The sequence below is a fragment of the Hemitrygon akajei genome, chromosome 14 (genome assembly GCF_048418815.1).
Source record: "Hemitrygon akajei chromosome 14, sHemAka1.3, whole genome shotgun sequence".
In the NCBI taxonomy this organism is placed as follows: Eukaryota; Metazoa; Chordata; class Chondrichthyes; order Myliobatiformes; family Dasyatidae; genus Hemitrygon; species Hemitrygon akajei.
In genome coordinates this window covers 94,970,665-94,996,750 of record NC_133137.1, presented here as the reverse complement: position 1 = coordinate 94,996,750, position 26,086 = coordinate 94,970,665, and the positions used below count along the sequence as shown (strand labels likewise).

General features: G+C 39.9%; 2 protein-coding genes across 3 annotated transcripts in view; both read right to left on the bottom strand.

Moving 5' to 3' along the window:
• rint1 (RAD50 interactor 1) overlaps window positions 1-11,363 on the bottom strand; it is a 51,204-nt gene extending 39,841 nt beyond the window's left edge. Inside the window, exons 1-2 of the mRNA XM_073066674.1 lie at window positions 11,006-11,363; window positions 2,916-3,157 (exon numbers count right to left, since the gene is read on the bottom strand). Coding sequence (XP_072922775.1) covers window positions 2,916-3,157; window positions 11,006-11,215 — 452 coding nt within the window. The 5' untranslated portion in view covers window positions 11,216-11,363. The remainder of the gene's footprint in view (window positions 1-2,915; window positions 3,158-11,005) is intronic.
• Window positions 11,364-15,345: 3,982 nt separating this feature from the next.
• pus7 (pseudouridine synthase 7) overlaps window positions 15,346-26,086 on the bottom strand; it is a 60,306-nt gene continuing 49,565 nt past the window's right edge. For both annotated transcript variants that reach the window (XM_073066675.1, XM_073066676.1), the window contains exons 14-16: window positions 24,990-25,119; window positions 16,934-17,025; window positions 15,346-15,791 (exon numbers count right to left, since the gene is read on the bottom strand). In XM_073066675.1, the coding sequence (XP_072922776.1) occupies window positions 15,655-15,791; window positions 16,934-17,025; window positions 24,990-25,119 (359 nt within the window). In that variant the 3' untranslated portion in view covers window positions 15,346-15,654. The remainder of the gene's footprint in view (window positions 15,792-16,933; window positions 17,026-24,989; window positions 25,120-26,086) is intronic.

Sequence of the window (26,086 nt, the reverse complement as noted above, 5' to 3'; positions counted from 1 at the left end):
GCAGACGCTCCTCATACGGTAACCCATTCATTCCTGGAAACATTCTTGTGAGTTATCTCTGAACCCTCTCCAATGTCAGTATATCCCTACTAAAATAAGGAGCCCAAAACTGCACACAATACCCCAAGTGTGGTCTCAGAAGTGCCTTATAGAACCTCAACATTACATTCCTGCTCTTATATTCTACACCTCTAGAAATGAATGCCAACATTGCATTCACATTTTTCACAACCCACTCAACCTGGAGGTTAACCTTTAGGGTACCTTGCACAAGGATTCCCAAGTCCCTTTACATCTCTGCATTTTGAATTCTCTCCCCATCTAAATAATTGTCTTTATTTCTTCCACCAAAGTGCATGACCATACACTTTCCAACATTGTATTTCATTTGCCACTTCTTTGCCCATTCCCCTAAACTATCTAAGTCTCTCTGCAGGCCCTCTGTTTCCTCAACACTACCGGCTCCTCCACCTACTTTTGTATCATCAGCAAATTTAGCCACAAATCCATTAATGCCGTAGTCCAAATCATTGACATACATCGTAAAAAGCAGTGGTCCCAACACTTACCCCTGTGGAACTCCAGTGGTAACCGGCAGCCAGCCAGAATAGGATCTCTTTATTTCCACTCTCCGTTTTCTGCCGACCAGCCAATGCTCCAAACATGCTAGCAACTTCCCTGTAATTCAATAGGTTCCTATCTTGCTAAGCAGCCTCATACATGCCACCTTGTCAAAGGTCTGAAAATCCAAGTACACCACATCTATTGCATCTCCTTTGTCTATCCTGCTTGTAATTTCCCCAAAGAATTGCAGTAGGTTTGTCAGGCAGGATTTTCAGAAACCATGCTGGTTTTAGCCTATCTTGTCACGTGCCTCCAGGTACTCCGTAATCTCATACCTAACAATCAATTCCAACAACATCCCAACCACTGATGTCAGGCTAACAGGTCTATAGTTTCCTTTCTGCTGCCTCCAACCCTTCTTAAATAGCGGAGTAACATTTGCAATTTTCCAGTCATCCGGTACAATGTCAGAGTCTATCGATTCTTGAAAGATCATCGTTAACACCGCAGCAATCTCTCCAGCCACTTTCTTCAGAACCCAAGTGTGCATTCCATCAGGTCCAGGAAATTTATCCACCCTCAGACTATTAAGATTCCTGAACACCTTCTCAGTCGTAATTTTCACTGCACAAACTTCACTTCCCTGACACTCTTGAGTGTCTGGAATACTGCAGACATCTTCCACTGTTAGGACTGCAGCAAAATATGCATTCAGTTCCTCTGCCAGCTCTGCATCTCTCATTACAATATCTCCAGTGTCATTTTGCACTGGTTCTATATCTACCCTCAACTCTCTTTTACCCTTTATATACTTAAAAAAGCTTTTAGTATCTTCATTGATATTAGTCGCCAGCTTCCTTTCATAATTCATCTTTTCCTTCCAAATAACTTTCTTAGTTTCCTTCTGCAAGTTTTTAAGAATCTTCTCAATCCTCTATCTTCCCACTAGCTCTGGCTTCCTTGTATGCCCTCTCTTTTGCTTTAACTTTGGCTCTGACTTCACTTGTCAGCCACAGTAGTGTCCTTCTTCCCTTTGAAAATTTCTTCTTATTTGGAACATATCTGTCTTACACTTCCCTCATTTTTCGCAGAAGCTCCAGCCACTGCTGCTTTGCAGTCCTTCCTGCAAATGTCCCTTTCCATTCAACTTCAGCCAGTTCCCCTCTCATGCCATTGTAATTTCCTTTATTCCACTGAAATACTGACACACTGGATTTTACAGTATTTTTCTCCCTCTCAAATTTCAATGTGAAATTGATTGTTTTCTGATCACTGTTCGCTAATGATTCCTTAACCTTAAGCTCTCTTATCACTTCCGGATCATTGCACAACACCCAGTCCAGCACAGCCGATCCCCTAGTGGGCTCAACAACAAGCTGTTCTAAAAAGCCATCCCTTAGACATTCTACAAATCCAACTGGCAATCCTGATCTCCAATGAAATCTTTGAAGTTTGCATGTGACTGCACAGGTTTCCCCCGACATCCCAAAAGTATGGTAGGCATAATTAGCCTTATAAATTACCTTGCACGTAGGTGAGTGATAGAACCCTGGAGGGATCAATTGGAATGTGGGGAAAGATGCTATTGAGAAACTTAGTGGGGAACTGGGATTTCTCTGTGAGTTTGCATAGACTGGATGGGCTATGTCACAAAAAAATATGAAAAGTGATGAAAAGTTTGTTTCAGAATTTGATCAACCAAGAAGTATAACAATAAACTGAACCTTCATAAAACACTGGACTGACTTCAAATGAAATATCCTGTTTAAGTTCTGGTCACCACATTATGGGAGGTGAGAGGGCACATTATAGAGGTCTGGAGAGATGCTAGGACTATTTTCTTTGGAAAGAGAACGCTCAAGGGAGACTTAGTAGAGATATAAAAATGAAGAAAGATCTGAATATAGTGGATATGGTGGAGAAAAAAAATGCAAGGCTTGGGAGAAAAGGCCAGTGGGAGCAACCAGAGTTGTTATACTGGTAGAGTACTAACACAGGCACTATGAGTTGAATGGCCTCCTTCTGCACATAATCTGTCATAAGCAAAGAGCCAGACTCCTGGAGAGAACTGAACTAAATACAATAGGCAATTAATACTCAGTAACACTGCAGACAGTATTAGTCTTTATGTTAACCTAAAAAGTGAAGCAGAGGTGAGACAAGTTGACAATATCGCCAAAAGTAGCACTATCAGGTCATCATAGAGTTATTCAAACAGCATCCCTGACATTCACTCTATACATCTACTATTATCTTTTTTTTTATCTCACACTGAACAGGATTTCATAAATATGAATTCTTGTAAACGCTAAGTCAAAGATCCTTTCTCATAGTTTCTCAGGCATATTTACCTTAATTCTTCTATCTGTGAAATCCATTTCAAATACCAGAGGTGCCGCTCAATTTCTTCAATCTGTCCAATCAATACTGTCAATTCTTCCATTAAAGGCTGGGCTCTAAGTAGATGATTGTTGATAGACTCAGCTAAGGCTGCCTTTTTCTCAAGAATGCCACTTAGTAACTTCTTGGAGTTTTCAGCATTCTTGAAAGCATTTTCAATTTTCTTTGGCACTTCAGATGAGACAGTAAGAACCTATATCAATTTTAACACAAAAGTTAAAATTAGGTAAATGACATTAGAGATGTGTGTTTTATAAATCTTCACTTCAGCTTAAAAATGCATGGAATTCCAAATATAGTTTTTGGGCTAACCTTGCAAGGATTGGAATTTGCTCACAGGCATATACAAAGGGCAAAATTCCACATCACTGTTTTAAAATCAGAAATTCACCTACATCTTGGGACAAAAGCACCTTCACCCAGAGACTCCATTCTAAATTTCAGGAAGATATCCAGACAAGGAATGATGATAACAGTGTAGGGTGTGTATTTTCCAGAGACAAAAAAAAATTAAGCGGCTCTCACTCCAAGCCATCTGCACTTAATTTGGGGATGCAGTACCAGTATGCAACATTTCCGAGAAGAAATTAACTGCATTCCCGAACACTCCTGAGTACTTGTCAAAACACTGAAGTTATTGGAAGATTTCCATGACTGAAACTGCCCGTGTTTCACATTCAATGGTAGAATGTCAATTTATTTTTAATTTCTAGTAGATTGTGCTGGGAAGTAAGTTCTGGCAGCAACACACACAAACTGCTGGAGGAACTCAGCAGGTCAGGTAGCATCTGTAATCTGTGCCAAATTAGATATAGCATGTATCTGGCTTTACCAGCTGCAAAAGCAATTCTGGTGACATGGCTCAATTCCAGCACCGTTCTTTAAGGAGTCTACATCCTTCCTGTGGAATGTGTGGGTTTTCTCCAGGTCTTCTGGTTTCCCCCCACAGTCCAACGATAAATCGGGTAGATTAATCAATCACTGTCAAGGTTAGAGTTAATTGGGTTTGTCAGGGGTGACTGGGGCAGCAAGGCTCGAAGGGCCAACTCCAAGTTGTAAGCTAAATAAAAATATACACAAATTCCTGACTGGAAGGAACCTGAAGAGCCAACCTCAAGAATGAAGTTTTCATTACAGATTTCATTACAAGTGTTGGACTAGGAGCTGTTCACCACTAAGCAGGCCAGACTGAATCGTCAAATGGGGTTTTCATGGCAGGCAGCACACATCTCTATCATTATGTTAAGATTCCCACTTTCAATGTTATACTAATGTTTAATATCTCTGAAGTACTTTTAATGGGACAGTTTTGCTTATGTTTAGATTTACACTGAATGTTTAGGTCTCAATTCAAAAAGTTCTACTCATTTAATAAGGTAGGAAAAGCCAGGAGGTCCTGAAGAGAGACTTTAGGGAGCTAGTTAGAAAGCTGAAAAGCAGGACCATCAGCATATCTCTAGATTGCTACCTGTGCCATGCACCAACGAGGATAAGAATAGGATGATTTTGGCAGATGAATGCATGGCTGCGAAACTGGTGCAGGCAGCAGGGTTTCAAATTTCTGGGTTATTGGGATCTCTTCTGGGAAAGGTATGACCTGTACTAAAGGGCCAGGTGACAACTAAAACCGAGAGGGACCAATATCCTTGCAGGCAGGTTTGTTAGATCTGTTGGGGAGGCTTTAAACTAATTTGGCAGGGGAATGGAAAACAGAGTGATAGGGCTGAAGACAGAGCTGTTAGTTTATAAGGAGAGGCATATGAGGTGAGACTTTCAGGAAGAACAGGCAGGTGATAGGTCAAAATTGCAATCAGTGAGAAGAGCTGTAGTGTCAAAGGCAGACAAAATCAAAATGGGTGACAGATACAGGACTGAAGGCATTATCCATGAATGCATGCAGTATATGGAATAAGAGATTATCTTGTAGCACAGTTAGACATTGACAAGTATGACGTTGAGGGCTTCATGGAGTCATGGCTGAAAGAAGAATACACCTGGGAGCTCAACATCCAAGGATGCACACTGTATCAAAAGGACAGGCAGCTATGTAGAGGGGATGTCATAGCTCTGATGGAAAAAATGAATCAAATTCTTAGAGAGTTAACATGGAAGATGTTGAATTCTAGTGGGGAGAGTTGCAAGGGTAAAAAGATCCTAATGAGAGTTATATACAGACCTCCGAACAGTATCCAGAATGTGGGCAACAAATTACAAGAGGAGATACAAAAGTCATGCCAAAGGGCAATGTTACAATAGTCGTGGGGGATTTCAAACTGCAGATAGATTGGGAAAATCAGGTTGGTGCTGGATGTCAAGAGAAAGAATTTGTAAAATGCCTATGAGATAACTTTTTAAGAGCAGCTTGTGGTTAAGCCAACTAGGGGAAAGGCTACTCTGGATTGCCTACTGCGTAATGAGCAGGGTTTGATCAGAGACCTTAAGGTAAAGGAACCCTTAGAAGGCAGTGATCATAAAATGGTAAGACTTCACCCTGCAGTTTGAAAGGGAGAAGTTAAAGTCAGATGTATCAGTATTACAGTGGAGTAAAGAGAATTACAGGGGCATGAGAGAAGAGCTGATTGTAAGGGGATACTAGCAGGGATGACGGTAGAGCAGCAATGGTGGGGAGCAATTCAGAAGGCACAGGATAGGCTCATCCCAAAGAAGTTTTCTAACCGTGGCTGACAAGGGAAATCAAAGCCTAGATGAAAGCAAAAAAGAGGGCATATAAGAGAGCATAATTAGTGGGAAATGAGAGGGCTGGGAAACTTTTAAAAACCAACAAAAGGCAACTAAAAAACCCATAAGGAGTGAAAAGATGAAACATGAAGGTAAGCTAGCCAATAATATCAAATAGGTTACCAAAAGTTCAAGAGTAAAAGAGAGGTGAGACTGGATATTGGACTGCTGGAAAATGATGCTGGAGAGGTAGTAATGGAAGACAAGAAAATTGCAGATGAACTGAATAAGTATTTTTGCATCAGTCTTCACTGTGAAAGACATTCAGAAGTGTCAGGGGGGCAGAAGTGAGTGACGTTGCTATTACTAGGGAGAAGGTGCTTGGAAAATTGAAAGGTCTGAAAGTAGATAAGCCACCTGAACCAGAAGGACTACAGCTCAGGGTTCTGAAAGATACAGATGAAGAGACTGTGAAGGCATTACTAAAGAACCAATAGATTCCGGTTGGCTTTGGGAGGACTGAGAAATTGCAAATGTCATTTCAATCTTCAAGAAGGGAGGGAAGGCAGAAGAAAGGAAATTATAGGCCAGTAAGTCTGACCCCTGTGATTGGGAAAATGTTGGAGTCAATTGTTAAGGATGTGGTTTCAGGGTACTGGAGGCACATTATAAAATAGGCCAGAGTCTGCATGGTTTCTTTAAAGGAAAATCTTGCCTGACAAATTTGTTGGAATTTTTTGAGGAAATAACAAGAACAAACAAAGGTGGTTCAGTGAATGTTGTGTACTTGAATTTTCAGAAGGCCTTTGACAAGGCGCGGCACACGAGGCTGCTTAACAAGATAACAGCCCATGGTATTACACAGAGAGATATTAGCATGGATAGAGCATTGGCTGATTGGAGGCAAACAGTGGGAATAAAGGGAGCTTTTTCTAATTGGCTGCTGGTGACTAGTGGTGTTCCACAGGGGTTGGGGTTGCAACTGCTTCCTTTTCCATTGTATGTCAATGATTTGGATGACATAACACAAAGATAAGTGAAGGGGCAGGTAGAATTGAGGAAGCAGTGAAGCTGCAGAAGGACTTAAACAGATTAGGAGAATGGTTAAAGAAGTGACAGATGGAAAACAGTCTCGAGAAATGTATGGTCAGGGACTTTAGTAGAAGGAATAAGATCATGGACTATTTCCTAAACAGGGAGAAAATCAAAAGGGACTTGGGAGTCCTCGGGCAGGATTCCTTAAAGGTGAACTTGCAGGTTGAGTCGGTGATGAGGAAGGCAATTGCATTGTTAGCATTCATTCTGAAAGGACTAGAGTATAAACACCAGGATGTAATACTGAGGCTTTAAGAGGACTGGCGAGGCCTCACTTGGAGTATTGTGAGCAGTTTTAGGCCCCTGATTTAAGAAAGGATGTGCTGACATTGGAAAGGGTTCAGAGGAGGTTCACAAGAATGATTCTGGGAATGATAGGCAACGCATGAGGAGCAATCAATGGCTCTGGACCTGTTTTGTTGGAATTTAGAAGAATGGGGGGAATCTCATTAAAAACATCGAATGTTGAAAGGCCTAGACAGTGGATGTGAAAAGGATGTTTCCTATAGTGCAGGAGCCTAAGACGAGAGGGTACAGCTTCAGAAGAGAAGGATGTCCATTTAGAACGGAGATGAGGAAGAATTTATTTAGCAACAGGGTGATGAATCTGTGGAACTTGCTACCACAGGCGGTTGTGGAGGCTAGGTCTTTGAGTGTACTTAAGGCAAGGTTGATAGATTCATGTTAGTCAGTATGTGAAAGGTTATGGGGAGAAGGCAGGAGAATGGGTTTGAGAGGGAAATGATCAGTCATAATGTAATAGCAAAGAAGAAATTCTGCTCCTATGACTTCTATCACACACAAATATCTCTCAGGCTCACAAAATGCATCAACAAATGAAAACTAAATGAATTGAAATACATTATGTCCAGATCACAACCAATTAAATAGGATCAAAGTCAAAGAACATTTATTATTGATACAAAAAAGTATAAATTATACAACCTTCAGATCTGTCTGCTTACAGGCAGCGTCAAAGCAAGAAACCTGAAAGAACCCGATTGAAAAAGAAAATCCAACATCCAATGCACAGAGAAAAACAATAAATCACAAATCATGCAAACAATAGAAGCAAGCAACAGCATTCCGAACCAAATTGAATCCATAGACCCCGAATCTTCAAAGCAGCCGGAGTAGGCCAAAAGCCCTGGTCCTAGTACATCATTTAGTGGGCAAATCGCTGTGAGGCTCACAGACACGAAGCTCATAACAGCAGAAGCAGTCTCATGGACTCAGTGCCGCAGAGAAAGGAGCAAACATTGCATGACAGCAAGCAAAATCAGCCCAACCCTCGCCTCCAGATCAGACACCCTGCCTTTACAGTTAATGTGGGCTGATGTTTAAATCATCCGAACTAGCAGCAATATGCTCTGGGTCTAGATATACTCATCTAACAAGCAGATTTGACACTATGTATTTAAAACACGGAGGTTTAAGTGAGGTATGACAGTGTTAGGACTGGAACAGCATGGGATTCAAAACTAGTTTAGAATCCCATGCCAGTTTCCAAACCAGAAATAAGTATGAGAAGAGAAATAACAAATAAAAAACTAAGTTTTGTAAACAACATTTGATTTCAATTTTAATAGGTTTCAATAGGTTCATCTGCTGCATGAAAATAAAATCAAACAAAAGCATTAACTCTTCACTCTTTCCACCTTTTGATTTTATGCAGCCTTTTCTGCATATTTCTTTAAAGGAAAGAGCTCGCTGTAAACTATGGCTACGTCCACACTAGACTGGATCATTTTGGAAAAAGCCGGTTTCGCATAAAAACGACAGGCGTCCACACTGCGTATTTCAAAATATCTCTGTCCACATTGAAACGGAGATTTCGGCGAATCTCCTCCTACTGTGTAGATGCATCTACCGAAACAAGCAACATGTTTGGCGTCAAATCTCGCCATGAAAGTGCATGTTTGTGTAGTTACAGACTAGAAAAACTTAAAATGACGGACAGCTGTGGGCTCTCGCACAGGAGAACTTAAAAGTAAAAAAAAATACTGGAGACTACGGAGGCAACCAACAGGGAGTTCATGGACAGATTGACCCGGCTGACGACGAACATTGAAAAACTGACTAACTCTGTTGCATTAATAAAGCACCTTGTTAAATGTATAAAACATGTCTGCATCAGTATTATCTTGTATTTCCATACAATGTTACATTAGGCTGTTACACATCTATTGTCAGAGAAGTACTTGCATAAATAGGTAAACTACCTTCATACGAGCAAGGTCAGAAAACAGGGCAAAGTGAGTATACTTATTTATTCAGTAAGTTATGGGTCAAAGTATTTGGTGAGAACATTTCTAACTCTCCTGGCTTCAGTCTCGTTGCCATCTGTTCTGAAATTGTTAGGTTGCGTTCAAGAAAACAATGAAACAGCGCGCTGCCGTCTGACAGCGTTTTCAGATTTCTCTGGTTACCCCATCCACACTGCTCCGGCCAATCCGGTGTTTTCAAAATTACACACTTTGGAGAGCGTTTCTGAAAAGCTCCAGTTTCAGGGGACGAAAACACCATTTTAGTGTGGATGGAGGGTAAAAACGAAGAGAAAAAGCTTACTCCAATCTGTCTTGTTTGATTCTGCAAGATGACTGAAGTGACTCAATGATCAATAATTCTTTTGGTTTTAAACAAACAATTGACAAGATAGGTATCAGATACACTATCTACATCTTAAATTAAAAATTAAAAATTAAAAATGAGGAATTATTGTTGAAGGATATATATTATGTAATTTAATAGCCATTCACAATGAGGAAATTCAAAGCTCCAGTGTATCAATAATGACAAATAACATTTTAAAAAGACAGAGATTTGGGAGAAATTTCTCACAGCTGCCCAGTCAACAGAGCTAATTCAATGCTGGTGTTGACAATGTAGAGAATCATCAGATAACCCAAGCGGAGTCCAGCAAAGGAACCAGGAAGCAAAATAAGTTGCTGTGTTGATCTGGGGAGTGGATTTGGAGTTACTGTGGATATATTAGCCCTAAGGTTTCCTCTATGTTTGATTGGCTCACTTTGTCATGTCTTCTTCCATTTGTCAAAGTTTTTATACAAATATTTATACAAATACTATCAATAATACTTACTCAACACTCCATTGCAATACTGGAGTGCTGTGCCCCAAATGCTGACTTAGATGAGGCTGACTTACAGCGGTAATAAATATAAATCCTATGTTACTATTATGCACAAGTTAAGGGGTTGCTAACCTGCCCATTATTTATCCTTGAACCTATGTAATCTGGTCTTTATCACATGTGTATCATATAGGAATGTCATTTATAAATTACAATTCATAAGTACTTCGGTGCCTGTATATAACATAGCACTTCCTGAAAAGGAAGCCAAGAATCACCGCATAAATATAGTGTTCCTTTCTAAAGAATCATTCTAGGGTCATAAAGTGAAAAGCACATATTGAGAGATTTAGTGAAAATTTATTCAAAGCCCATTAATGAAAATCAAATAAACTGCAGAGAGAAACTGAAAATATGGAACTAAAATAGAAAATATTGCAAAAACTCAGGTCAGCATTCATGCAAATTTAAGGTATTGGCTATTTATCTTTCCACAGATGAAGGTGAATTTCCGACCATTTTCTGCTCTCTATTCAATACCAGAATCTGTTTGTTCTGAATAATGTATCTTTCCGATATAAGCTCAATATATAATGCAAACTCCATACAATGAATACAAAAACGTTTATCAACAAGTTGTTCTTTCCTTCATATGTAGAAAATTAGAATTGTGTAATCTTTCTCAAATGAAACCACTGTTATTTCTAAGCCTTTCATGACACAACTATGGACAAACTTGGGTACCCTCCCTCTTTCCCTTTCTCCTATGGTTCACTCTCCTCTCGTCAGATTCCTTCCTCTCCAAACCTTTTCCTACCCCCTGGCTTCACCTAACAGTTTCTAGCTAACCTCCTTCCCCTCTTCCACTTATTTATTCTGGCGTCTTCCCCCTTCTTTTCAGTCTTAAAGAAGGGTCTCGGTCTGAAACATCGATTCTCTATTCATTTCCATAGATAATGCCTGACCTGCTTATTTCCTCCAGTATTTTGTGTGTGTTGTTACAGACACACTTAAAGTATTTTTATAACCGTGATTCTATTTAATGGTCTTCATTTGTTAGTTACTGATGGTTTACATTATTCAAAGGGTGTTACTTTATGAATGAATGTTGGGGATGGAGCGCTGAGAAGCTGCAGAACCCCAATGAATCCAGAGGCCGAGGCCTGGGCATCGTACCTGTTCCTCCAGAGTTTTTTTGTACCGCGCTAGTTCCTCTGTTATTTGAGGGAGTTTCTTTAAAGCTTTGGGATCATTTCCCAACTCTTTCTTTACGAACTCGGCTACGTATTGCGTTATCTCGCAGTTCTCGTTCACCACAAAATCGCCCTCCGCGGCCATTGCGCTGACGTTTGCATCACCAAATCCGGGCACCCAGATGGTTACCATGGAGATCAGCGGCAGCTCCGAGCCAAAAAAATGAACGAGACCGAGACTACTGAGTAAAAACAAGAATTAATCGCTCACACCAATTTTTCCTCTATACCAACTGTTTTTTTTTTTGGCAAATCCGCAGAGCAAAAGAAAGACACATTTTGTTTTTGCAACGATCCCCAGAAAGAGGTGGGGATGCACACCGCCTCCTGGCGCCTGTATGAGGTAGCAGCAATTTAAATATGTATTTTGAAATCTTACGCATATATGCTTGGTTTTGCAATATTATAAACCTAATTCTGACATCGGGTTGTAATTTGTAATCTTTAACATCTAAAGAATTAACATTCTAATATATCTGTATTCACTAACTCGTGCCAATAAATAGAACAATATAAATTTATCAGAACTCCAGAATGCCCAAGTTTCTATGACCCTCCACATTGGATACAAATTTTTGAGAAAAATCAATCTGTTTAATATTACAAATTTCCAAGAAAATTAATAGGCTGATAAAGTAGATGATAATAAGACAAATTATTTTTAGAATCCTTCCTGGCTATAAGGAATAACATAAACATTCATGAATTTGTTTTAAATTTTTCCTCATTTCGGTGGATCCTCTATTAGCAGTTGAATTTTTAATCTCTGGCCACCTGAAAAAGACTTACAGGCTTCTTTTTCTTTCTGTGTTCTGATGTCATATCAAACATATTCTATTTTAGAATGCTTGGTGGCTAATTCATTTTCCTTGCTGTTCGATGGGCGACACTGCCATCTTTTCGTCTATATTACACAAGTGATGTTTTTAATAAGCTGGGAAAGATTTTTTCAACTTTATTAAAATGATTATTAAATTGTTTGATGGGTAAAGGGAGAAAAACATATTTGCATATCTTCGGTCTTGATTGAATTTGACCAGCATTGCCCACAGAAATGTTACGTTCTTATTACCTGCCCCACCAACCAGGTTCACCACTCAGCTTTAGATTCCTAGGATAGCACCTTTACATTCCTAGAGTAGATTATGTCTTTGCATAAGAGCTTTCACCTTTAAGTATTCTTACATACTCTCCCAAATTCTCTTCAAAATGTAATTATCAGCACACTATACACTCGCCTCTGATCTTCAAATTATGGAAAAGCATATTGAATATTGGGCTTTAGTGACTGGACATTTATTTTCATACAAACCAACAAAATAGTCTTTTTGTCACAGTAAATATTTGAATCTGTAATTCTTTCATAATTAAGATCAGTGTAATAACTAGGACCAAGCCCATAACAAAAACATATCATTAATGCAATGTATTAAATGACACATCCAATATGAAATAGAATCTCAGAGAAGTTCATAACATGGAAGAACATTATGTGGCTGACTGAGTTCGTGCTGGTAATGTGCAAAAGCAATTTAGCAGTTCCACTCCTATTCACTCTACTACCTAGTTTTGCATTTTTTTTAACTTTCAAGTTCAAGTTTAATTGTCATTCAACCATACATGAATACTCATGAATGCAGCCAAATGAAACAGCGTTCCTCCGGGGCCAAGGTACAAAACACAGTACTGACAGTCATACACAGCATAAGGCACATATAAGATAGGAATAAAATAGTCACACAAAAAATTATAGTCTGACTCCATGAAAGTTGCAGTAGTCTGCAGACTCTACTGCTGAGTGAACACTGAGGGACAGCAACAACTGCAGCATGGACACCACACCACCTCCAGCACTCTGGCAGAGTACCCACATTTGATGCCTTCCCTTGTGCCGGTGCAACCAGGGAACACCACAGCTTAAGGCCAAGTCTTTACTACAACCAGGGCCATGCAGCTCCCTTGCTGTTCGCCAATAAACAAATGAATTGGACTTGCAGTATTCCACACCACCAACGCCCAACAGGTCTTGCGATCACAAGAAAAACAACCGAGACAAGCACTCACTGTTAAGACTGCACACCTCTGTCGCAGGCAGCATCATGGTCCTTATCAAGTCCAGCTCATTCAGTTTCTCCTCCAATGAGAAACTCGCTGATGGGAGTAGACCTGCAGTACTTTAACTTTTTAATGTCTAGCAGGCTCTTGCAATCATAATATATGCACTTTAAAAAAGGACAGTAACACCTTTGGTTGACCACATAGAAGCTGCTGTGTCTGAACATGCTGCCATCTTACCAGAGGTACTTATCAGTTTTCTGTTGCAATACAATGTCTGAATTCACATCCACTAGTGGTGCATTCCAGATGTTAACCATTGCATAAAGACAATTCATTTCACTTTGGTTTTTCATGAATTACCTTCAATTTTGTGGCCAAGAGTGTCACTCTATCAGTAGTTTAAATACCTCAAATCAGATATTTTAACAACTTCCTCTGAGTCCAAGAATATCCAGATCCCCAACGATCCAGCATTTTATTGCTAATGACAAGAACAAAGCATTTGTTCAACAAGATATATCAAGTGGTTAATACATCTTGATTTCCTCCTTAAATTCCCACATTACAGAAGCTAACTCTATTGTCAGTTCAATTCAGTCCATATAATATCAGGAATTGCATGAGAAGTCAGTAGGTGCATGAGAACAACAACATTTGAAGCTTCCCTTCTCAGTCACAACATCATCCTGTTTTGAAAATATTTTGCTGCTTTTCATTGTTGGGTCTAAATCCTGGAACTCTACTAACTCTTGACTTCACGTTAAAGGCTGAAGGGGTGCAATACAACAGTTCACTACCAAATTCTCAGGGGGTTAAAAAGTCTGGAGTCTTAGTACCCCTTTTCTTGCACTGAACCCACACCCCTCTATATCTAAATATGTAACCATCTACTCTGTCTTTTAAATACTCAGCATTGTCATGCTTCTGAACTCAAGGAGGTAAAATTTTACTTAGTCTGTCCATATAACACCCCCCACACCCCTTCCAATATTCTAGCAGTCAATATGGTGAGCCTTCATCGCACTCCTTCCATTACAGATATGGTGGATTCTGGTTAATCGGGACACACCAGGAGCGTACATTTTGGCCCAATTAAGCAGCTGCCCCAATTAACAGAAGTAGTTAAAAAGGTATAAAAAAGTCAAACTACTATTTTATTGAGTAACAAATCATATATTTAAACAAATTCAGAACAACTTAGAACACTATCAATACTACTACAGTACTATAAAGCTGTGCATTAGTTCCCAATAGTTATCGATGGAGGAATTCATCCAATGTACGTTACGCTGCTGTGTTCTTTTGATTGACTAAATCAGCAGAGACACCTAGTCTGGATAATGTTCCCTGTTGTCTGTCATGTAATGCCCATTCCTCTCTCAGTTTATCTTACTGATGTATCAAGGATGCAATTGTAGATTTCAGAATTCCAGTTATCTCTGCCAGCTGATGATAAATGGTGTTAGGTAGATGGCTTTTCATTTGGTGCAGTAGGGTAATTTTTTCAGCTAGTGTCAAATCTTTACATGGCATCTTCGCAAAGGTCTGAAACTTGATTTAAAGTCAAAATACAAAATTATCAAAATTCACTACGATTTGAATCGGTACCATTGGCCAAAATAGATAACATAAGCACACTCAACTGATGTTATTTAAAACTATTCACTCCAAGCATGATGTAGTGTCTAACGCCACCCAAGTGTATATGACTGACGCTTTCTAGAAACCGTTTGGCAACAATTAAGTGATATAGTGTCCCAAATAAACAAAAGGAATCCTAGCTATTTTCTCAATTAACTTTTGTTCTTTAAAGATGTCCCAAATAAGTGGCTGCCCCAATTAACCAATGGCCTAATTAACCGTAATCCACTTCTCTACGCTTGTTTATCATTTCTGAATTTTGGAGAAGTTTTGGAATTACCCATTGTGCGAAGAGTCAAGATCACTAATCTTCATCATAGACCTAAAACATATTGGCAATGCACCATCTCACTGCCTACAAATCCATTTCTCAAAACTGATTGTAGTGTATAGGGTCTGGTATTTGTCTCATGGTAAGAACAGAAAGTCTTTCAAATTTTTCATGTAGGTCTCATTTATACAAGCTCTCAGTGGTTAGCTGCAGATAACAATGGAATGAGACCAGATAAATGGCTGCTGGACTATTTCAAAATTCTTCTTGCTGTATGATTAAAAATCCAGACATTATACCTTGAAAATCATTTTAATTTATTATATCTAAAACTGCTTATTTTAATACTGATACAGAAAATACAATCATTACAAATAAAACTGCAAGAAAACAAGCTGTTATAATACTAAATATTTATTGATCGATGTCATTTTGCACTTAAAAGTCGTTAAGTTTTACAAATGTGAAAAATAAAATCAACCCTTGAAGGTTAATAAAACAAATCTAAAAGATTTTCAGTCACATAACAAGCTAAATAAAAGTAGAACCTCCTTATACATTTCAGTGGCTGTTAAAAAAACCATATAGATATATGTTCCAGGTTATCGTAACCAGACTGTGTTTAGCTGAGTTTGATTTTTGATGCTTGTATCCATTTTGAGTACCTCTCGAATTGCCATAGTCGCATAAGTAGAGGGAGGAAGTGAGAAATCCATTTTCAATGCTTTGAATTTACCATCTGCAATAAGAAATAATTATGATTAAATTTATTTTAAAAAAACACAGAAGTCTCAGTCACATGATCTGAAACCACTGAAACATTGATTATTACCCTTTGATTTTTTCCTCGGCGGTAAAATTTACCTCCCACCCCTCACTGCCCTCAAGAAGATCATGGTAAATTGTCTTCTTGAACTATTGCAGTCTCTCAGGTTATCACTGACCATGTAGGAAGTTGCAGGACTCCAAACCCAGCAACAATGAAAGTAGAGCAATTTAATTTCAAGTCAGAAAATTTGGCATCTAGAGAACAACTTGGATCCAGTCCCTTTCCTTTTTGCCCATATATTTCTCATTACCTGAGTCCATGTTTTTGAAAATACTGTGAAGTGAGAATCTGCAGTGCAGTTTGTTGATGGTAATAAACCAATGTTTGCCACTGGTGGAAGAAATACATATTTAGCATGACATATAAAGTGAATTGAATGTTGTCGAAGCTTCATTCATCCAGTTAAGAAGTCAGTGCACCATCACATTTTTTACTTTTACCTTTCATATTTAGAAAGTTTATTTCTATTTCTGTTTGGTTGGAAGAGGGGTGTTGGTTGACAGGTGGGGATTTATTCTTTGCACTAAATTCAGACACTCAATCTGTTCTTCTATCATGAATTGTTACCAGTGTTTCTTTCTAAATTTGATGGACTGTAGATATAGGATATGAACATACTTCAATTAAATGATTTCTGTCTTAGACCATCTGGGTATGTCCACTTATAGTTGCACAGCAAAGACAAAAAAAAAATCCTAGCCACTGGAATACAAAACTGGCCTTTTTGTGTCTGCAGGTTGGAATAAGAAAACAGATCAGAGAACCCACTCTGACTGGAATCAAATATCACCTAAGGGTGTATATACTGAATGAGTATAGGAATAAGCCCAGTTTAATGTTCTAGATCCAAATATTTTCTGTCAGTGATTACATAGACTAAACACAGAGCAACATTCATAGTGCTAAAGCTGAGAAAAATGCAAGAACATCAGCAATGAGGAATTAGATGCAATGAGAAAAAGAAGCCTTTTGCCTTTCCGTGTTAGAGAATACACTGAACATTATTTAAATTCTTATATCAAGATCCATTTCCAAGTCAATGTTCAACATACCTTCGGAAGATTTTGGCAAAGGTACACCTTCCAGCTTTTCCACATCAGTCTGAACCAAAGGAATTTTTTTATCATCATAGGCTAGAATCTCCCTATGAAGTAAAAATTCCCAAAACAATTTGTTTCAGTAACCAGAAAATAGGAAAGTAATTTTGCAGCTTGAGGTATTCTATAAATATTAATAAAAAGAACAAAGCCCACTACATATACAGTGGTACAGCTTTGCACTCCATTTCTGTCTCTTTCTTATCTCTTCAGAGAGACAATAAACAAAATCTTGGGAGTTTTGAGGTTCAACAAATGTGGGTTATTTTCTCTGGATGGCAGAGGGTGAGGGGAGCTCCAATAAAGGTTTATACGATTAGGAGTGGATTGCTAGTATCATATTTCCCCAGGGTTAAGATACCTAATTTATGCATTTAAGATTAAATGGAGTGTTGGTTGCCCGAGATGTGTTGCCTGGGGTTGTGGCAGGGGCATATATGATAGAGAATTAAAAGAGGCTCTTGGATAGGCACATGAATGTGGGTGGACATTGTCAAAGTACGTTTATTATCAAAGAATGTATAAATTATACATCTTGAGATTTGTTTGTTTACAGGCAGCCACAAAGCTAGAAACCCAATTTTTTAAAAATATGAATAAAAAGACCCAATGCACAAGAGAAAGGGAATGCAAACACATATCATGCAAACAACATCCTGAACCAAACTGAGTCCTCAGATCTGGGCCCGGAGTAGGCCCAAAGCCTTGCTTATCAGTTCATCATATTAGAGGGCATGGAGAACAGCAGCCAGGGCAGTGCCTTGAAGAGGGGAGTGGCCATTGCAGAGAGCAAGTGAGATCTGCTCTCACCTTGGATCCCAACACCCTGTCTTTTCAGTCTATCTGGTCGGTGTTTAAATTGGTCAAACAACGGATCGTACCTCGCACTGAACCTGGGAACCGCTGTAGCAAAAGGCTCTGGTGGCCCGGAGAAAAGATTGAACATTGTGGAGAGCTCTCGCCTTCAATATGGGCTGGCATTTAAGATGTCTAAGCAGCAGATTATGCCTCTCACTAGGACCCGGCCGCTACAAATGGGCTCAGGACTGAAGTCACACAACCCAGCAGATTGCTCTGGACCCAGATTTCACCTGCCAGCCCAAATCGACTCTCAAGCTCTTCAAACCAGCTTGGCGCCCAGAGCAATCCAACCTTACACCCAAGCCAGTTGTACAGGCATCAGAACTCCTTTGCCCTGACCTCTCCTCACTGTATGCAGTGATAATTTAACACAATTTATCCCAGAAAAGGTGCCTTTAGTGATGTTTTAGTCAAATTTCTTTCCATTTGAACTTCCAGTGAACTATCGCATGCATTTGGCAGCAAGCATGATCTTAACCAAAAGTCTTAGGTTAATTGAGTAGGCAAAGGGAATTAATTTATTTGGGCATTTACTTACTAATTTAATTAGTACAGCTCAATCTTTTCCTGTGCTATACCATTGTATGTCCTAAGAAAACCTGGGGCCAGTTTAACTAAGATTCTAAAATGCATCCTTAACCTCCAAAGGTACACTGGCTAAGCTCCATTTGTCAAATTCTAGGCAGCCTGCAACTAATTAACTTGCACCTTGTACTAATATGGACTCTAGGCCAAGAGGGACAGAACTGCAACTTCTATTGATGAAGTGCACCTTTTTAGCCTCTTAGTATTAAAATTGCCAAATTTACAGCTTCCTTTCATTATAAACTGATACAAGAATAACCGTCACCTGCTATTATAGATTGGACAACCAAAGCAGTTGGGTGTGCAACGTTCAGAACAGTGGAACAGAGAACAAGCAGCAGCAATGTTGCCCATTGAGGAGGTGGGTGGCCAAAGATCAATTATGTGGCTATTCCTCTTTATCTAGCCGCAACAAACTGAATACACCATTCTCCCATATTACTTCACTGTTACCAACTTTTGAACATTACTATACTTGTTGTATTTCATCTGTTTATAGCAGCAGATGGCTTTCAATCACTATTAGTGTTATAAAGAGTGACATAGCCTTTGGAAACCAAATGTGCACTGAAAAGTCACGCTTCTATTTATACTTATCATAAGCTCTTTCGTCTCTCTACAGGCACTTCAACACTCCACAGATGCTACCGTTCACCTATACACTAGGAGCGATTGACAGCCAATTAATCTAGAAATCTGCATGTCTTTGAGACAAGTGAAGAACCATAGGGCACCTGGAAGAAACACAAGTGCAGGGAGAAGTGGGCAAATTCCACAGACAGCACCAGAGATATAGATTGAATAAAGTCATTGAAGCTGTGAGGCAGCACCTCTATTAGCTGTTCAATACGCTGCCCAGCTTTTCATCCCCCATCCACAGTCATTTCTAGTAAGCCTCAAGGATCCATAATTAGTAATTAGTTATTTCATAAACATAGACCCAGATTCTCAATATAGACTTCAACACCTAGCTCTAACTTACCATGATTACCCCAGTGTCTCTCAATTAATACTTATCCAATTTACTAGATGAGCAAATATTTCTGCAGACCATATGCTGAGAACATTAATGTTCAAGTTCAAGTTTATTGTCATCTGACTGTACATATATATAACCAAATGAAATAACATTCCTCTGGACCACTGGATTTCTGGGTAAGATGGAGGCGCATGTGAATACAGAGGTCTCTCAGAGACCAATCATGGATGCTTTTTATCTTTGTAAAATATGTTTTGTTTTTAGAATCCAAAGACAATTCTACTCCAAGAACATCAGGAACCGCAGGGCTACTCCATCAGTGAGCTGCTCAATGATTGGAGTAGCTGGACTGGTGTCAACTGCGGAGTCGGCCAAGGCTGGGATGGAGGAGAAGGAGCCAGCCAAGGTGTCAAAGGAGCCAGTCGGGATATTGGGAAAGGAGATGGTTGGGATATCGGAGGAGCTAACCTGGCTGTAGACCATGTTGCATCTGAGTTGGCACAGTATAACCGTGGAAGATTGTCTCAGGCATTTCACTTGCAATCACAAGACATTGTTGGACAGTGACAATGTAAGCTGCTGCAGGCCTGTTACCCTTGTCTGGTGGAGGGAGAGTCGACATGGGAACTATGTAGCCTCGGCTGGAGTAAGAACTACAAGCGGATTGAAAAGCTTGAGCATATAGACATTAAGAAAGAGAATGTGCTGAAGCTTTTGGAGCATCAAGTTGGATAAGTTTCCAGGACCAGATGAGATGTACCCCAGGCTACTGTGGGAGGCAAAGGAGGAGACTGCTGAGCCTCTGGCAATGATCTTTATATCATCAATGGGAACAGGAGAGGTTCCAGAGGATTGGAGGGTTGCGAATGTTGTTCCCTTATTCAAGAAAGAGAACAGAGATAGCCCAGGAAATTATAGACCAGTGAGTCTTTCTTCAGTGGTTGGTAAGTTGATGGAGAAGATTCTGAGAGGCAGAATCTTTCTGGATTCGGAATTGGCTTGTTTACAGAAGGCAAAGGGTGGTTGTAGACGAGTCATATTCTGCATGGAAGTCGGTCACCAGTGGTGTGGGACTCCTTCTCTTTGTGAATTTTATAAATGACCTGGATTAGGAAGTGGAGGGATGGGTTAATAAATATGCTGATAACACTAAGGTAGGGGGTGTTGTGGATAGTGTGGAGGGCTGTCAGAGATTATAGTGGGACATCGATAGGATGCAAAACTGGGCTGAGAAGTGGCAGAATGAGTTCAACCCAGGTAAGTGTGAGGTGGTTCATTTTGGTAGGTCAAACATGATGGCAGAATATAGTATTAATGGTAAGACTCTTGGCAGTGAAGAGGATCAGAGGGATCTTGGGATCTGAGTCCATAGGACACTCAAAGCTGCAGCGCAGATTGACTCTGTGGTTAAGAAGGCATATGGTGCATTGGCCTTCATCAAACGTGGGATTGAGTTTAAGAGCTGAGAGGTAATGTTACAGCTACATAGGTCAGACCTCACTTGCACCTCATATGCTCAGTTCTGGTCGCCTCACTACATGAAGGATGTGGAAGCCATAGAAAGGGTGCAGAGGAGATTTACGAGGATGTTACCTGGATTGGGGAGCATGCCCTATGAGAATAGGTTGAGTGAACTCAGCCTTTTCTCCTTGGAGTGACAGAGGTGACCTGATAGAGCTGTATAAGATGATGAGAGGCATTGATCATGTGGATTGCCAGAGGCTTTTTCCCAGGGCTGAAATGGCTAACACGAGAGGACACAGTTTTAAGGTGGTTGGGAGCAGATACAGAGGAGATGTCAGGAGTAAGTTATTTTTACGCAGAGACTGATGAGTGCGTGGAATGGGCTGCCAGAAATGGTGGTGGAGGCGGATACGATAGGGTTTTTTAACAGACTCCTGGATAGGTACATGGAGCTTAGAAAAATAGAGGGCTATGGATAACCCTAGGTAATTTCTAAAGTACACGTTTGGCACAGCATTGTGGGCCGAAGGGCCTGTATCGTGCTGTAGGTTTTCTATGTTTCTAACCAGGCCAAAAGCCTTGGGCTTGCCTGCTGCTGCAGACCAGGTGAGGGATGCAAAAGCACAACAGCATGGTTGAGCTTGGCTGGGGCCTGGTCTCGCCTGTTGGTGCTGCCCTCCTGTGTTCGATAGGTGGAATGACAGGCTGGATTGTATGTGCCTGAACACTGCCAGGAAACCTGTACCACCGATTGGGACTTTGTCACTCAAGGCCTTGGACTATATATATGTTTTTTTTTAAGTGAATATGCTTCTTTGAATTTGTTACTCACTTGTTTTTTGAATATTTGCTTGCTATTTTTGAATTCTTTGCACCTTGGCCCCCAAAGGAACGCTGTCGCATTCAGTGATTTATGTATGACTTGAATGATAATTAATCTTGATTTGATTTGAAAACATACATCACATACACCAAAATATCACCATAAATAAAAAGCTAATTCAAAATCTTCTAATGGGCAGCACAGGTAAACTGTAAACAGCCTAGTGTCCTAATGACAAGACCTCGGTAGTAGCAGGGTATTCATTAGTCTCACAGCCTGAGGAAAGAAGCTGTAACCCAGTCTGGCAATCCTAGTCTTGATGCTTCTGTACCTCCTTGCTAATGGTACTGGGTCAAAGAGACTGTGGGATGGACGGTAGGGATCCTTAACAATGCTTTGGGCCTTGTCCGCAATACACCTGAAAATATCACAAAAGGGGAGATTCTCTTGGAGGTTTTTACTATCCTCAGTCGGGTCTTGTGGTCTGATGCTTTGCAGTTTCTGTACCACAGAATGATGCAACAAGACAGGACACTCAATGATGCTCCTATAGAAAGTTGTTAGAATGGGGATGGGGGGCCTCTCATGCCTCAATTTCCACAGAAAGGAACTTTGTGCTCTTCACTCCCTCCACGACAGAGCCATTGATGTGCAATGGAGAGCGGTTGACCTGTACCTTCCTGTTTAACCAGTGGTATGTATGTAGAGATTAGCAAAATGGATATGTGGTCTGAGTATCTGAGGTGAAGGCGGGAGACAGCCTTGTAGGCTCCATGAATGTTGGTCTAAACCAGGTGTAATATGTTCTTTCCTCTGGTTTTGAAGTTGACATGCTGACAGAACTTTGGCAGGACCATTTTTAAGTTGACATGATTGTAGTCACCAGCAACAACGAAGTCACCATTGGAGTGAGTGGCTTCAGGGTTGCAGATACTGCTGTAAGGTTCCTGCAACTCTTCCCCAGCACTAGCATGGGGGGTGGGGGAAGTGCAGCAATAATCACAATGGTAGTGAACTTCCTTGGTAAGTAGAAGGTCCTCCACTTTACCATAAACAACTCCATCTGCAGTGAGCAGCAGGCTGTAACTACCAAGGCGTTCACACACCAGTTCTTACTGATGTCTTGCCAGGGGTTGCAGCATTTCTGTACGCCCAAAAGAAGGTTAAGCCTTCTAGCTGGAGTAGTGTCCTGGAGCCACGTTTCACTCAGCACAAGTGTGCAGCAGTTCATCTCCCGCCGGTTCAGATGCAGACGCAGGTAATCCATCTTAGTCTCTTGTGATCAAATGTCAGGGAGTAGAATCGTTGGCCGTGCAGGCCTGCAGGGATCCACTTTTGTCTTACTTGAATACCAGCACGTTTACTGCACTTCTGCACTCTCACGCACCGGTACTGTTGACTTCCCCGAGTAGCTGAAGTAGGTAACAGTGCGAGGGCCTGCTCTCCGAGTTATTCCGTTCTTGTGCTCACCTGTGAGGTGGCATTGGAGATTTTAGATAGATAGATAGATAGATAGATACTTTATTCATCCCCATGGGGAAATTCAACTTTTTTTCCAATGTCCCATACACTTGTTGTAGCAAAACTAATTACATACAATACTTAACTCAGTAAAAAATATGATATGCATCTAAATCACTATCTCAAAAAGCATTAATAATAGCTTTTAAAAAGTTCTTAAGTCCTGGCGGTAGAATTGTAAAGCCTAATGGCATTGGGGAGTATTGACCTCTTCATCCTGTCTGAGGAGCATTGTATCGATAGTAACCTGTCGCTGAAACTGCTTCTCTGTCTCTGGATGGTGCTATGTAGAGGATGTTCAGAGTTATCCATAATTGACCGTAGCCTACTCAGCGCCCTTCGCTCAGCTACCAATGTTAAACTCTCCAGTACTTTGCCCACGACAGAGCCCGCCTTCCTTACCAGCTTATTAAGACGTGAGGCGTCCCTCTTCTTAATGCTTCCTCCCCAACACGCCACCACAAAGAAGAGGTTCTTTATGATCAGAAGTGTTTTTTGGTCATAGAAAAGACGGACAGGACAAGAAATTTCACTGTTGATTGGAGCTGGAGTAGCTGATCTGTCCAAGCGCACCACCATTTTTTGACATGAAGATGCTAGTTTTTGTCTCACCTCTCATTGCTGAACAATCCATCTTCTTGGCTCCAGATTGTTTCCAGCCTTGATATGAGATCTGATTCAAAATGAGCTTCAGACTAAGTAGTTACATCATCACCAAGACTGTCCATTTCTAATTCAGCACTACCCAACTTGGCCCTTCCCCCATCTCATGTTAATGCTTCCACTTTTTAATTATCTTCAGATTTGATGACTATAATCTACTTATAGGTCTATTCCACCCAATCCCAGCCCAACTGTACATTTCAGATTACCCAGAACTCTGCTTCTCATACTGTTAACGCACATCAGACTCTTTTACCCATTTTGCAGCTCAGTATTCAATTTGCTAACAAATGTGAAAGTCCTGGGATATTTTGCTACATTAAAGCTGCTGTGTAAATAGAAGCATTCTTTCAGTTCACAGTAAATGGAAATGATTAGTTATCACTAATGAACAAAAGTGAACCCAGAAGAATTCTGAAAAGATTTATATATTGTGAAAAACCAGTGTATAGAATTTGACAGATATAAATATAGTTGTTTGAAGACAGTTCTCCAGTGGGGAGGGACTGAAATTTAACCTTCCTTAAGGTGCTTAGTTACATGAATCATGGAGAGCAAACAGAAATGGATTCACCCTAAATATTACAGGCATTACAAAACCGCCTAAAGGTTTAAGACAATGAGAAATTCTAAGAGGCTCGGACATGGATACAGCTTTAATTTCAAAATGATGGGCATGTTGGCAGTTGGCGCTATGATGTTCTGTGACGTAAAGGAAACCATAAAGGTGACATGCAAAGTTAATGGCAGTGTATCTTCTTGACAATTTCTACTTTTGGCATTTTCAATTTAAAAACGTCAGAGAGACATAATCAGAGTATCTGCTGCAATACATTTGGAGTATTGTATATGGTAGGTATTTCCTATAACTGTCATGATTAATTCCTATAATTCTTTTCCAGCTCACTCTGTTGATTTACTATGAGCAAAGGCACAGGGAATCTGCTGATAAGAAATCCTATTAAGTCTAAATGCACATGACTAAACTTTGTTTAGCATAGGAAGGAATAACAACGTTGTGCATTTCAAACATTATAAATGATTGCAAGATCAGTTATTCGACATTTGGCATTGCTGTAATTTTTTATTAAAATGTATTCAATTTTTATACTCACCAGGTAACATTCTGAGGACGAATAATGATTTTCCTGTATGCTCCTGATAATGAATAATCTCTAATTTTGTGTCTCATATTATTTATATCCAAGCTATCAGCAGCCATCATTTCTTCATAGGCTTTCCCAACTTCAAATATAAATATACAGACATATATGTAACTTCTGGAAACGCACAAGAATAGCAACACAATCAACTCTAACATTCTCCAAGTCACATCTCATCCAGCCTCTTAAACCTGAATTGTTACCAGGCAATATTCCTACTTAAATAGCATTTTGCAAATATGATTGCTACAATGACTGCAGAGTTTCAAAACTTACACGCTCACCAACACACCCTTCAACCAACAATGGGCCGTATGCATGACCACATCAGTATTGTTGCATTCAACTGTTTAATTCTTAGACTGTTTAATTGTTATTTTCTTTGCAGTTTAACAATTAATTATCTGCTTGTGTTTTATGTAGTGCCTGATCTCGCCTGTTGGTGCTGCCCTCCCGTGTTCGAGCGGTGGAATAACAGGCTGGATTGTATGTGTCTGTATAGTGCCAAGAGCCTGTATCATCGATTGTCGGACATTGTCGCTCAGGGCCTTGGACTATATATATGTTTTTTTTTTAAAGTGAATATGCTTCTTTGAATTTGTTACTCGCCTTTTTTGAATATTTGCTTGCCTCTAGTGGCTATATAAAGTATAATTCTGGAAAGCTCTGGAAGCTTCTTTGCACTGCAGCATTGAATATGTGTTTTTTAATTCGTTAATACTTATCTGTAGATTTGAATGGGATGTCTCTCATTTCTGTGGTATAAAAATAGCTGTTCAAGGCTAGGTGCCACCTTTGCAGTCTCTCTCTTTGTCATTATCAGTTCAATTTCTCTTTGTTCTATCAACTCTTAATAAAATGATTGTGAAGCAACAAGTTTTGTGCCTCTTTCTTGATTTCTGAAAGAAACTTGGATTTAAACTCCAGAATCCAACACTACATCCACATCCCAAGAATGGTTCAAAAGGAAATCCATAAAAAAGGAAAATGTTTGATACTGCCAAATGCTGTTCCAACAGCAAAATCTCTATGTTTGGTCAGGCTACAAA